Source organism: Manis pentadactyla, chromosome 2, assembly GCF_030020395.1.
Source record: "Manis pentadactyla isolate mManPen7 chromosome 2, mManPen7.hap1, whole genome shotgun sequence".
Lineage (NCBI taxonomy): Eukaryota > Metazoa > Chordata > Mammalia > Pholidota > Manidae > Manis > Manis pentadactyla.
The window spans coordinates 27763507-27777227 of NC_080020.1; the positions used below are offsets into that span (position 1 = coordinate 27763507).

Below are 13721 nucleotides of genomic sequence, written 5' to 3' on the forward strand. Positions count from 1 at the left end.
CGGAAGACCCTTTAACATATACTATGAGGCCATGTTAGGTGTGGTGAATTCTTTTACCTTTTGTTTATCTGGGAAACTTTTAATCTCTGCTTCAGTTCTGAATGATAACCTTGCTGGGTAGAGGATTCTTGGTTGTAGGTTATTCCCTTACAATACATTAAATAGTTCATGCCACTCCCTTCTGGCCTGTAAAGTTTCTGCAGAAAAATCTGCTGATAGCCTGTGGAGTTTCCCTTATAGGTAGCTGTCTGCCTCTCTCTTGCTGCTTTTAAGATTCTCTCTTTATGTTAATCTTTGTCATATTAATTACTGTATGTCTTAATGCTTTCCTGGGTTTCCTTTTGTTAGGGGCTCTACGTGCTTCCAGGAACCTGCGTGTCTATTTCCTTTCCTGGATGGGGGATGTTTTCAACTGTTACTTCTTGTAAGAGACTTTCTACTCCTTTGTCTCTCACTTCTCCTTCTGGGAACCCTATTATGTGAATTTTGTTTTGTTTTGAGTTGTCACACAGCTATATTAGCATTTTGTCATTTTTAGAGATTGTTTTTTCTCTCTGGTCCTGAGCTTCATTGTTTTCCTCTTCTCTAATATCCATCTTGTTGATTATCTCCTGTACTTCCAGCAGTCTATTATTCATGCCTTCCATTATATTTTTCATTTCAGTTATTGTATTCTTCAGCTCTGAGTGGCTGTTTTTCAAATCGTGTACTTGTTGAAGTCTTCTCTGAGAGTGTCAGTACTATTCTGTAGATCAGTGAGCATCTTTATGACAGTTACTTTGAAATCTTCAAGAAGATTTATAATCTCCATTTCATTTAGCCCTCTTTGTGGTGTCTTATCCTGTACTTTTGTTTGGACCATATTCCTCTGCCTCCTCATTTTGTCAGGGTTTCTGTGTTTCTTACTTTGTATCAGATGGATCTGCTATTATTCCTGGTCTAGAAATTAATGGCTTTATGGAGAAGGTGTCCTGTGGTGCCCAGAAGCTCAAGACTCTTTGCTCTCACTCATGCCTTGTTCAACTTTGTGGTGTACCTCCAGTTGCTGTTGGTGGGCTGTGGGTGGGACCACCTTTCTGTCTTTCTGCTGGCAGTAGCTGATCTCTGTCAGCAGAGGCTGATAGGTGCTTCTCTGGGCCCTTTGAGTGCTACAAAGCACTTCTGCTTGGATTGTTGCGGGAAGGCTGCCCTCTGCTTGCCAGGCAGCAATGGTGGTTGCTGTTGGGTTGGTTAGTGGGGTGGGTGTGCAGGAGATTGTGACATGGGGCTGAGCTGCCAGCAAGGGAGATGGAGTGTTTGGAGATGGCTCTGACAGGTGCCTCACCTATTGGGCTGAGAGAGGGCCAGGAAAGCTGGGAAGGCCTCCCTCTGCCTGCCAGGCAGCAAAGTCTAATGGCTGCTAGGTCAGGCTGGCCAAGCAGGCAGGTGGGTGTGCAGGGAAATACACAGGGGCTGAGCTGCCAGTGAAGGAGATGGAACCTTTAGAGCTGGTTTCCCAGATCATTTGGGCTAAAGGAGGAATGGGGAAGCATCATCCACCTGCCCTTTCTCCTCCAGAGAGAGCTCCCTCCGACCTCCATCTGTCTGGTACACTTCTCACTGCTGGTTAATCTTTCAGACTGCTGGCTCTGTGTTGGGTCCCAGGAAGACTGAGGGAGCATTCCTGTCCTCCACAAGTGCCTGGAGTCTCAGCCTCTCAGTGTTCCAGTGCGTCCTGGTGTTGAGCCCCACTAATCACCACAACCCAGTGCAATGTGGACTCGTGTTCTCTGGTGCCAGGTGTGCAGAGCTCCTGAGTGCTTGCTTATCCCCTCTCCCTCTTGTTTGTGGGCTGGGGGAAGGGGTTGGTTCCTGACCAATCCTGGCCCTGCCACTTTACCCTTCTCTGTGTAGTCTTCTCTTCACCAGGTGTAGGTGGCCTGATCTGCATTCAGTCTTTTCATTTTCAGGGTTAGTTGTATTTGCTGGAGGTGCTTCCTTGGTGGGCCTGTGGGAGGTTTCCACTTTGCCTTCCTACTCCCTCTTTTCCATCCAATCTCAAATTATGTATGTTTTTAAAAAGTAGCTTATGTATTTAACACCAGATATTATTTAAATGAATAGTCTCCCAGCCTGCAGTTATTTGTAGTTATTTCTCCCTCTGATTGTGTGTGTATTCCTTAAATTGGAGGTGCATAATTGTAGGGAAGGCCCCCCCACTTTCTCTACTGTTCTATGAGGACAGCTGTCCGCTACTTCACCCCAAATACATCTGGCCTTGTATGGAGCCAGATATGTCTGGCCTTGAGAAACCTGAAAACACAGCATGCTGTACCCATGAAGGAGCTAGATAAGGGCCCTGAAGGCCAGGCACCTGGCCATGAAGGCCACATGCATGCACATCTTCAGTTGCTTCACCTCAAATACATCTGGCCTTGTATGGAGCCAGATATTTCTGGCCTTGAGAAGCCTGAAAACACAGCATATTGTTCCTGTGACAAAGGAGCTAGATAAAGGCCCTGAGGACCAGGCACCTGGCCATGAAGGCCACATGCATGCACGTCTTCAGTACTTCTGTAACCATGACTTAGCACTGTAGCATATAAGAAGTACAGCTATGTGCAGAATAAAGTGGTCTCTTTGAGCACCCTCCATGACAACTCCCGCTGCCACCTTTGCCCTTTGCGTTGCCCCAAAACCTCAAATGCAACCCCTGGACTCTGACAATAGTATAGGGCTTTCTAATAGTATGCTGATCCTCAAACCTTAGCATGTATCAGAATCGGCTGGAGGTCTTCTTTTTTTTAAATTTTTTATGAAGGTATTATTGATGCACACTCTTATGAAGTTTCACATGAAAAAATAATGTGGTTACTACATTCACCCATATTATCAAGTCCCCCACCCATACCCCAATGCAGTCACTGTCTGTCAGTGTAGTAAGATGCCACAGATTCACTATTTGCCTTCTCTGTGCTACACTGTTTTCCCCATGATCCCCCACACCATGGGTACTAAACATAATACCCCTCCATCCCTTTCTCCCTCCCTCCCCACCCGCCTTCCCACACCCCTCCCCTTTGGTAACCACTAGTCACTTATTGGAGTCTCTGTGTCTGCTGCTATTTTTTTCCTTCAGTTTTGCTTCATTGTTATACTCCACAAATGAGGGAAATCACTTGGCACTTGTCTTTCTCTGCCTGGCTTATTTAGCTGAGCAAAATATACTTGGAGGTCTTCTTAAAACACATTTTTGGGCTATTTCTTCAAAGACACTTTCTATTCCTTTTTCTCTCTTCTTCTTCTTCTGGTACCCCTATAATGCAGATATTGTTCCTTTTCGATTGGTCACACAGTTCTCTTAATATTGTTTGATTCCTTGAGATCCTTTTATCTCTCTCTGCATCAGCTTCTATACATTCCTCTTCTCTGGTTTCTATTCCATCAATGGCCTCTTGCATCTTATCCATTCTGCTTATAAATCCTTCCAGAGATTGTTTCATTTCTGTAATCTTCTTCTAGACATCATCCCTTAGCTCTTGCATATTTCTTTGCAGCTCCATCAGCATGGTTATGAACTTTATTTTTTTATTCTTTTTCAGGGAGATTGGTTAGGCCTATCTGCTTCTCAGGGTTTGCCTCTGTGATCTTGGTCTGTATCAAATTCTTCTGCCTTTTCATGGCAATAGAGTTATTTGTGGGGAGCTGGCACGTGTGTTGTCTAAGAGAAAGTCCCTTCTTGCTGGTTTGTGGCCTTCCTCTCCTGGGAGAACAGCGACCCCTTGCGGCATGTGCTGGGTAGCTGCAAGCAGATGGGGTTTCTAATTCTTGCCCAGCTGCTGTGGAGCTCTGTGTTTGCTGTGGTCGTGGCCAGCCTCTGGATGCTTCTCCAATATGGCGGAGCCGCATCCAAGGGGGAACGGGTGGGAGGATGTTTATCGTCATGAGGGGCCTCCGATCTGTGCTGCCTCCCAGGGGGTTAGGGCACCCGGAGTTCCCTGGGATTCCCAACTGCTGGGATAAGTTTCCCGGGATGCTTCCATCCAGCAGTGGGGTCCCTGTCTCTTTAAGACTTTCAAAAAGCACTCGCTTTTCTTTGTCCCGGGTGCACCAGCTGCAGGGACCCGCTCACATGTCTTACTGTCCTGTTTCCCTAGTATCCAGCACACCTTGCACTGTGTGTCTGTGCTGTGGTGCGGATCACTAGGGCTGGGTGTTTAGCAGTCCTGGGCTCCCTCTCCCTCCCCGCTCTGACTCCTCTCCTCCCACCCGGTGCTGGGGTGAGGGACACTCGGGTCCCGCCAGGCCCTGGCTTGTATCTTATCCCCTTCGTGAGGTGCTGGGTTCTCGCAGGTGTGGACGTAGTCTGACTGTTGTCCTGTGTCTTCTGGTCTCTTAGGAATAGTTGTATTTGTTGTATTTTCAAAAATATATATGGTTTTGGGGGAGATTTCTGCTGCTCTACTCATACCACCATCTTGGTTCTCCCCTCTTGATTTATTTTTTTTCTTCATCATTGTTATAATTAATGTTTGATAAAAATGTTTCTTAGCTGCTCTTCTAGATGGTTTTATTGTGCTTTCTATATTTCTTTTTTTCAAATTTTCCTACATATGAAATAAAGAGAATTGACCTACAGACATTAGAAACTCATATAAATATCTAGTAGAGAATTAGGACAGCTTAGTAACTAAGAAAATGTTTTATTTCTTTGGAGAAAACTGTGTAGCTTTATTAGGTTTCTTTACATTGTTGTATACCAGGAAAGGAGTAGATTAACTGCCTTTATATCCAACATAATATACTGTAAACCTAGTTCTTCAAATTACGACCTCCCCTTATTTCTGCCTCCCAACATATACTCCATATGCCATCAGAATTATCTACCCTCCCCACCCCCAGCCAAACAGAAGAAAGCAACAACCTAGTTTGTTTTCTGCCAGGTCACTCCTTCATAACCTGATGCCTTATTTGCTGAGCAGGACGTATGTTGATTTAGTAATTGTTGCTGTGAAAGGGCCTATATCTTTTTAACCTGCCAGTTAAACAAACTAAGTGTGTTTTCCCATCAGAGTAATACAGCAGTCTCTAAATGAGTTTATGTGAAGATCTTGCACAGAGGTTTGACTTCCTGGTAGTAACACCTGCTAATTATTCACGCATGAAAACATACATGCCCAAAATTCCCTTATCTTCTAAGGAGATAAGCTTGTTAGGTGCATTATCAGCTTTTCCCCCTCCCTCACTTGGTATTTAGCTCAATCCTTCCCTGAAATCAATTGTTCTTGAGTATCAGTGCTTCAGTAGTCTTGTTGGCCTTTGCACAATCCTCTGACTTCCCACCTGCCTATATACACAAGTGTTACTACTTCATTCAGAATGACCAGTCAGCATTGTCAGACGAGGCGCTTCTGACTGTCATGCAAATCACTGGTATAATAATGACCAGGTATTTTTGGTTCAGTCTGTTCAAGTTAGGCAGTCGTTTTGTCTTTTTGTCAGCAGTGTTATTAATATTTTAGGCTTATTTCTCAGTGATAGCTAAATATTGTTGAATTAAAACATAGCTTTAAATTTCTTAGGATTTAATTTTTTTTAATTGTTGCCTTAGTGTTAAGTTTATTCTGTAGAGGCAAAACTAGAACATCTAGATCGGAAAATGCAGATGCATCACAACTAAATTATATTGGCTGTGGTTTTAGGATGCTTTCATTTGTGATAATGACGTTGAGATAATAATTAGCTTATAAAATTAACATTTAAAATTCATGAATGTCTCAAATTATTTGGAGGTTAGAAATATAGATGGAGTCTAAAAATGTTAATTGGTAGTGCTGGCTATTTAAAATCTATATGTGTATAAAAAGTAAGAAAATATTTCACAACCATGTGCAAATTAATTCTTTTCAAATTAGAAACTAAATTGTGACAGCATAATCTTAACCTTTTTGCATTTTATTTATGTAGTTTTTAAAATTTTTAGTTTCAGTCTGATGGAGGCAAACAAGAAGATAAAGAGAAAACGGTAAGACTAGAAAAATCCAATGTGTCGATGTTTGTCTGGGTGCAACACACTGCAGATTTTCCTGTGAGCCAGCTTTTGTCCCTTGTGAATAATCATTTTATACATTTTGTACTGAATATAGCTTTTGGCATATAATATGGTTATCTTTAAGAGTGATAGCCTCCTGTTCTTGAGGATTACCATGTTGAGAAAGGAAGAGGGATAAAAATCCCTTGTTCTCTTCCTACCCCTTTCCTTCCCTCACCTCATTTGCTCTGTTAGATGGAGAGACATAATGAACCACTGTGAAAAGGACAGTGATAGTGTGGGAAAGTAGATATGGCAGTTTCTCCAAGGCTGACATAAATTTATTTGGGGAGGGCAGATTAATATGCCTGGTACTGAAATAATTTTTCCTCCCTTCTTCTTAGGAAGTTATCCTTAGCTGTTTGCTTAGCATTACTGACCAGGTACTACTTCCATCTCTTTCGTTGATGGACTGCAATGCTTGTATGTCTGAGGAACTATGGGGATTGTTTAAAGCATTTCCATATCAGCATAGGTAAATACATAATATATGTTAACTACTATTCTAGTGCATTAACCTCTAAGTGTTTAACTTTTCCTAATTCTTCATCTCATCATTTTTTAAGATATCGTCTGTATGGCCAATGGAAGAATGAAACTTACAACAATCATCCACTTTTAGTAAAAGTTAAAGCTCAAACAATAGACAGAGCCAAATATATCATGAAGTAAGTCTTAATTTGTTTTTCTTCATATTAATCTAAAGTATATCTGAATCTATTTTACTTCCTCTCAGTCAGTTTGTGTGTGAGCCTCAATTCTGAGGGAGCCCAGGAGTATTTGCTAATGGTATAACTGATTGTATGGATACTGCAGGTAAAATGACTATCAGTTTTTGTGGTATTTTGATTACCAAGTTTTTGTAGTTGTCATGTTTGCATAGTTATAAAATCTAATAAAAATCCTCTTTAATGCATCATAGGATGAATTTTTTTTAAAGGACAGCATACTGTGGCCATTGCTCAGTTTACAAAATACATTTAGTGGTTGGTACAAGATAGTCAAGGTTCTACAAATTTCCTCTGCTAAAGTTATAGTGATTTTCTTTTTTTGGAAGATCTAATGGAATTATGTAGAACTGTTTCCACAGGAGTCAACTTTTGAAAGTTTTCTGTTTTTTTCATTTGTGTGCTTTATTTTCATGTCATTAAAAACTTACTAGTGATTTTATTCTACTTCCTGGTAAACTGAGAGGTTTAATTGAAAAATTATATACTTCAGATTATTTTGGTTTAAGATACTAAACACACTGCTGTATTCCCAGTGTTTTCAGCAAGGCTGTTTATTGTCTTTTCTTTCACATTTGTGGTATGGCTATTCTCATTAAAAGTAGTGCGTGCTATAACAGTATGCAGTGATACTATATTTGCCCAATTCCATTGTCTTTGTTCACAGTCTGTGGGGGAAACATGTATGCACAGTCATAATCTGGCTTAATAGGTGCTGTTGTACAGTATGTATAGACTTAGAGGAAAGAAAAGAGAGTGAATCATCTGATCCTGTGGAAATGGAGAGAGCATGAAAGGAGATGATATATTAGAACTGATCCTTCTGAAAGAGTTCCAGTCTTAAGAATTTCTCAAATAGAGGTTCTATCTTAACAACAGCAGCTAATATTTATGGAGCCATTACTATGTGTGCCAGGCATTGAATTAAGTGCTTTATATGGATTACTTAATAATATATCTAATATTATTAAATCTCTTAAATTTGTCTTTTCCATTCCTCGCTATTAACTTAGTTATTTTATTTGAAGTATTACAGCACCTTGTATTACTCTCTTTGTTCAAACCCTGCAGGTTATATATCAGACTTTGTGGCATGGTGTTGTAAAGGAACCTCCATGACCTGTCCCTTCCTATTTCCAACCTCATTTCCCACCAGTTCTGCCTCCAGTTATAGTGAGGCCACTTATGTTTCCCTGAAATGTGCTATGATCTCCTTTTCATTTGCATATATTTTTTGTTTCTTGTGTACAAATTTTCCCTTTCCTCTGTTTCCTTTATATCCATTTGGTGACCTCATCCTCAGAGGGTGGGCCTCCGGGGGCACCTCCTCTGTGAAGCCCTCTGTTAGCACAAACCACCAAGCACAATTGATTCTTTATTTGTGCCACCATTGTCCCAAATGCATATAGTGGTATCATACCCCTTTATATATTATGATAACTTTTCTTTTTAAAATCTTCTAATTGTTTGAATAGTTTATCCATTCACATGGTTTGATTTTCAGTAAGTATAAACAGGTAGACAGTAAAATGTCTCTCAGCCTATTGCCTGTCTACTTAGTTCTCTCAAGGAAAAAAAAAGTAGTCACTGTTTATTTTCTTACTGATCCTTCCGGAAATTTTTATTTATGTGCAAGTGAATACAAATATATTATTCCCACCTTTTATAGTATTGACAGCACACGGTAAGTACTGTTCTATTATTTGCTATATTTAAGAATATAAAAATTTTTAGTTTTAAATCTGTCTCCCCAGCTGGACTGAAGTTAAGAGAGGATCTATTATTCATCCTTGTATCCCTAATACTTAGCACTTTGCCTGTCATAGAAGACATTAATATGAATGAATGAAGGGACTAATTAATTAACAAATATTTATCACAGCAGAATATGTGCAGAACTCTTAATATACTTGAATTTTCTTTGCATTTTTAAGCTGTAACTGTTTCACCAGGCTTGAACAATGTGATTTTGGTATTGATTGAACCTTATGTTGAGAATAGAATGTATTAATGTATTATTTCCAGAATTTTAAAAGTTTTTGATTACTCTTTAAGATATGAATTTGCTATAGGGAATCCAGTAATTCATTCCATAAATGCTCATTGATTGCGTTCCATATACGAGACACCATGATAGATTGAGGAGAAGACATAATCAAGAAAGTATTCCTTTTATTTTCATTTATTTCCATCCAGGGTGGTGGAGGCAGAAAGGAATGTGATAATAAAAATATGGAGAGCAAAGGTTAGCTTTGGCAGGTAGTAAGGCCACCTGAAATAGTAGGGTAAAAGTAAGGACAGGTGGTGGTAAGTTTGAAGGTAGAACAGAGAGTATCACCAAAGTTGAAAACTTGATGGGTCTCTCTTTACCATGGCAAAAAAGAAACTGGGCCATGGAGAATGGGAAAGAGAAGCACTTGTTGAAATAATTTTGATTGATGGGTCAGTATTGTCATAAGAAACTTCTTAAGGTATATCAAGTTTGCCACTTCCAGAATGGTCACATTCCTTGAACTACCAACTGAATTGATTATTTGCTTCATTATATTTTCAGTCTAGAAAGCTTCTTGTCATGTGTATGCTTTTTAAGTTTCTAGATTTATTATGTAATAATCTCACCAGAAGAGTTGAAGGTGCTGTATAATAATTGTTTTGAATTCTAAGTACTTCATAGATATGAATTTCCAGAATGTTAGTAAAAGAATTCTGAACAGAGGAAAAATTAAACAGAAAGAAAAGGAGTAGAATTTATTTTTCAAAAGTTGTTTACTTTGAATATAAAAACCAGAGAATTTCCTGTATCAATGAGTGCAGCATTAGCTATTACTCTTTTGGGGTCACTGAGACAGATGGCACAAGGTGGTTCATTGCATTACACCAAATTTGATATCTTAATCCCTAAGGTGATAAATGAGCCTTTCTAAATGTAAAGTAATGATTCTCTATAAGAAGAGTTGTATGTACTTGTAGGGCACATTAAGAGTTGTAATGCTTACTACTATTACTATATAAGGAAATGTATATATTATAAATATTAAGCATTAGTACAAAATCTTAATATCCCCTGGGAGAATGCCTAACTAAAATAGCCCAAGTCCTGCAGTAAAGTATATGATGAAAGTGGTTGTTTACATGGATTCATTTTGGATACTTGGGAAAGAATTATTTTTTTCATGATGTAACAAAGTTATCAACATTATAGGGAAAATTATGTAAGATGATACCTGCCACCTTTTTCTCCCCTTGTAGGCGTCTAACCAAGGAAAATGTGAAGCCTTCTGGAAGACAAATTGGAAAGTTGAGCCACAGCAATCCAACCATTTTGTTTGATTATGTATGTTTTGAGGTTAACATTATTTTAAAGGACTTTTCTGTTTGTTATCTTTAAATCAGCACAGGTGGAAATGAAATAATGTAGTTTTTAAAATGTGTGGTAGTCTTGGGGTGGAACCTTTAACAAATGGTTATTTCAGAAACGAAGCTTAATATACAATATATTTAATATATTGATATATTTTTCTAGTAATATGTAACAATGCTTCTGTTTTAAACACTCTGTCAGTCATTTTGATTTATTGAAACATAGTAAAGAGATGGATTAGTTGTTGATTTAGTTATTAGAAACATCTGAATAACATTTCATCGTGATTCAGATACAACACTTTCATATTTAGAGATCTCTAAAACATTTAGCATGGAAGTAGCCTCTGTAATTCCAGAATTCAAGTTTAGATGCCCTGGAATTATTTCCTAATTGGAAAATACAGCCTAACAAAGTATTTTCTAAGTAAATGGTAGAATAGTAGGTTGTATATAAATACAAAATGAAAGGAAACAAATTTTAAGCATTATTTCTTTTGAAAAATAAAAAGTGTAGCCATTATTTAGATAGCACCAAGTTCTCTTTTAATTAGTTAACACCATCTATTTTTTGTTGCTGTCTTCCAGATCTTGTCACAAATACAAAAGTATGATAACTTAATAACACCTGTAGTAGATTCATTGAAATATCTCACTTCATTGAATTATGATGTCTTGGCCTGTATCCTTTTGAGTGAAGTAATGCATACATTTCATGTATCATAGGTGTTAATGGTGAACATTTTATTTTCATTCTGAGTTCCTTTAGAAACCATTTGCATATGATTCTGTTGGCTGATCTGAAGGTTGGCCAGTCAGGAGTGAGTGAGTGAGTGAGTGAGTGAGTGAGTGAGTGAGTGAGTGAGTGTGTGCATTATATAGAGAGACACAATGTTAAGTGTACTAAACATCTTGAAATAGGTGGAATCTGCCTTGCTTGCTGAGAGATGGAAAAGAGGCTAAAAAAGAAAAGTTGGCACTACAGTGTGTGTATTTTTAAATAATTTGTAATAACTTGAAGCTTAGTTTTTCCCAAGATGCAGTATTTGTTGTTGTTTTAAGGATCTTTGTTAGAGATATAGTGACTTAAAATTATTTCTTAATGTATGAAAGATTGTATCATTGAAGCGTTAGCTAATCCAGAGAAGGAGAAAATGAAACACGATGGTACAACCATCTCAAGATGGCTTCAGAGTAAGTATTTTTATTTTTCCAAGGATGAAATTTTCATCTGTTGTGACTACCATTCGATGTATTCTATTACCTGTACTAAGGACCTACTTGTCAAGAGCTCTTTAGAACATCTAGCCACTTGATTTCTACTGAATGTCCAAGTCCTTGGCTGTGTTAGGAGGTTTATATGGTATGTACTTCCCAACTCAAGAGTCCGGTATTGGCTGTGGTAGAATTTGGGTAAGCATTGTTGGGGAGGTGAAAATTCCCTTCTGGTCTATTATTTTAGAGGAATTAATCTTAAAGGAATGATTATCCTTACCATCCTGAGGTTCCAGTCATCTTAAAAGAAATAAAAATTTTATCTTGTTTAACAAAAAACCTAGTCTTGTTTTATATATTTTTTATTTCTTGTACCTTAGCAGCTAGTTCACTTTTCTTTCTACCTATTGTGTCTGATAGCTGAATCTTGCAATAGCTCCTCATTGCCCTTTAGAATCTGAAATCTGTAGAAGTCATACAAGTAAGTTCTTTCAGAGTTGGATCCTTACTCACTGTACTAGCCTTGTCTTTTGCCTCTTCCCTAATATTCTAGGTTCCATTAATACTGAACTGCTTGCACTTTGCGTGCCCTTTTGCACATGTTATTCCCTCTACTTGGGATACTCTTCTGTGCCCACTCATCTCCTTCACTACATCTCTACTTGCTCATTAGATTTCAGTTTAGAGGTCAGTTTCTTTGGAACTCTTTCCCTGTTAATGCTCCCACCAGAAGTCAGTATTAGGTGTCCCTCTTCTGTACTCCCATGGAATCTTTTATTTGTCATAGTGATTTCAGTTTACTTTTCTGTGTCCCTCACTAGACTGTAGTCTCCTTGAGGGTAGGACCTAGGTTTGTTCATTATTTAGGTGCTCAGCAAATAATTGTTGAAAAGGCTATGGATTACTTGACTTGACTCAGATCTCCTCCTCTTGTCTTGACTGGGGTTTTCTCACTATTCAGTGATAATGGACTGTTGGCTAAAATTGGTCTTTGTCTGCTTCTTGCTCTGGTAATGCTTTACCTGTTACCTTACCTCTCCACAACTAGTAGCATGTTCCCAGATGAAAATATTTTTGTGTGTGTAGGACTCAAACGCTTGAGAGGTGGGTGTTTTGTTGATCATTCAACTCTATTTAGCAATCTGCAAGAGTTTGTTTTGGCCTATCATAAGCCCTGGAATCAGGCCAGATAGGTTTAATTCACTTTTCCACCCCATACCAACTGTGCGACCATGAACAAGTTACCCAAATTTTCCTCACTGATAGGTTTGTACCAACCTGAGATGATTATTGCAAAGATTAAATGAGATAATTAACAAAGGGCTTAGTACAGTGCTTGGCATATGTATGTATGTTCAATAAATAATAGCTATTATTATAAAATTCCATTCAATGGCATTATCAATACAATTATTCCAGCCTCATTTTGTTTTAGAAATTGAGTTAGTTTAAGAAATCACACACTTATTATTCTGTTTTTTTGTTTTATGAACTGTTTTTTAAAAGCCCTATTTTTTAATTTCATATAGGTCTGGCTAGTTTCTGTGGTGCGGTTTTTCATAAATACCCAATTGATCTTGCTGGTCTTCTTCAGTATGTGGCTAATCAGCTAAAGGCAGGCAAAAGGTATTCTTAGCAAATTATATGTAAATGAAATTAAGTAATTTGAGTTCTTCTGGTGGTATTATTGGGATATTGAGATTGCTATTATCCTGAAAAGGTATTTGTTACAGGCTTATTAGAATAGTTGCTCACTTATATTGAATTCTGTAACTAAAACTGTAATTTAATACATAAACTTTTTTTTACAGAAAGAAATGTAATATTTGTCTACATATGTGATTAAAAAGACTAACTTATTTTGACTACCTGTTAGGCTTTTGAATAAATAGTATAGTTTATTGTAAATCCTCTTAAGATAAAACATATTGTACTATTGATTATTGCTACTGGACAGTAATTGACCTTTACATTAAGCATTTGGTTAAGGACATGTTTATTTTGCAGGTGTGGTATCTTTAAGACACTATTAATTATTGAACTTGAACTTTAGAGAGATGTAAAGCTTACATACCTTCTGGACAGTGTCCCATTTTCTTTGTAAATGCTGAGGTGTAATATTTTATTCTGGACCAATACCAGTGCTTAAGTTTGAATTAGTATGTATGGGAATTAAACCTCATCTGCAGTAGACTGACTAGAATCAAGGAACTGAAAATTGTTTCCAAAAGCTTTCTGGTATAAAATGAACAGAAATTTATAAAGCTATCTGGTGTTCCAAAGAAGTATTACCTAAGTAATTCTTGACAGATTATTAAGATTATTATTTTGGTTTAGGGAAAACCTTT

At 37.9% G+C, this 13721-nt stretch overlaps 1 protein-coding gene across 1 annotated transcript in view; it reads left to right on the forward strand.

The window, feature by feature from the left end:
* The window catches only part of LOC118923794 (THO complex subunit 2-like), a 126642-nt gene that overhangs the window by 89285 nt on the left and 23636 nt on the right, over nucleotides 1-13721 (forward strand). The window contains 7 exon segments of the mRNA XM_057497498.1: nucleotides 5963-6004; nucleotides 6415-6545; nucleotides 6637-6738; nucleotides 10048-10132; nucleotides 10747-10840; nucleotides 11272-11352; nucleotides 12903-12999. Coding sequence (XP_057353481.1) covers nucleotides 5963-6004; nucleotides 6415-6545; nucleotides 6637-6738; nucleotides 10048-10132; nucleotides 10747-10840; nucleotides 11272-11352; nucleotides 12903-12999 — 632 coding nt within the window.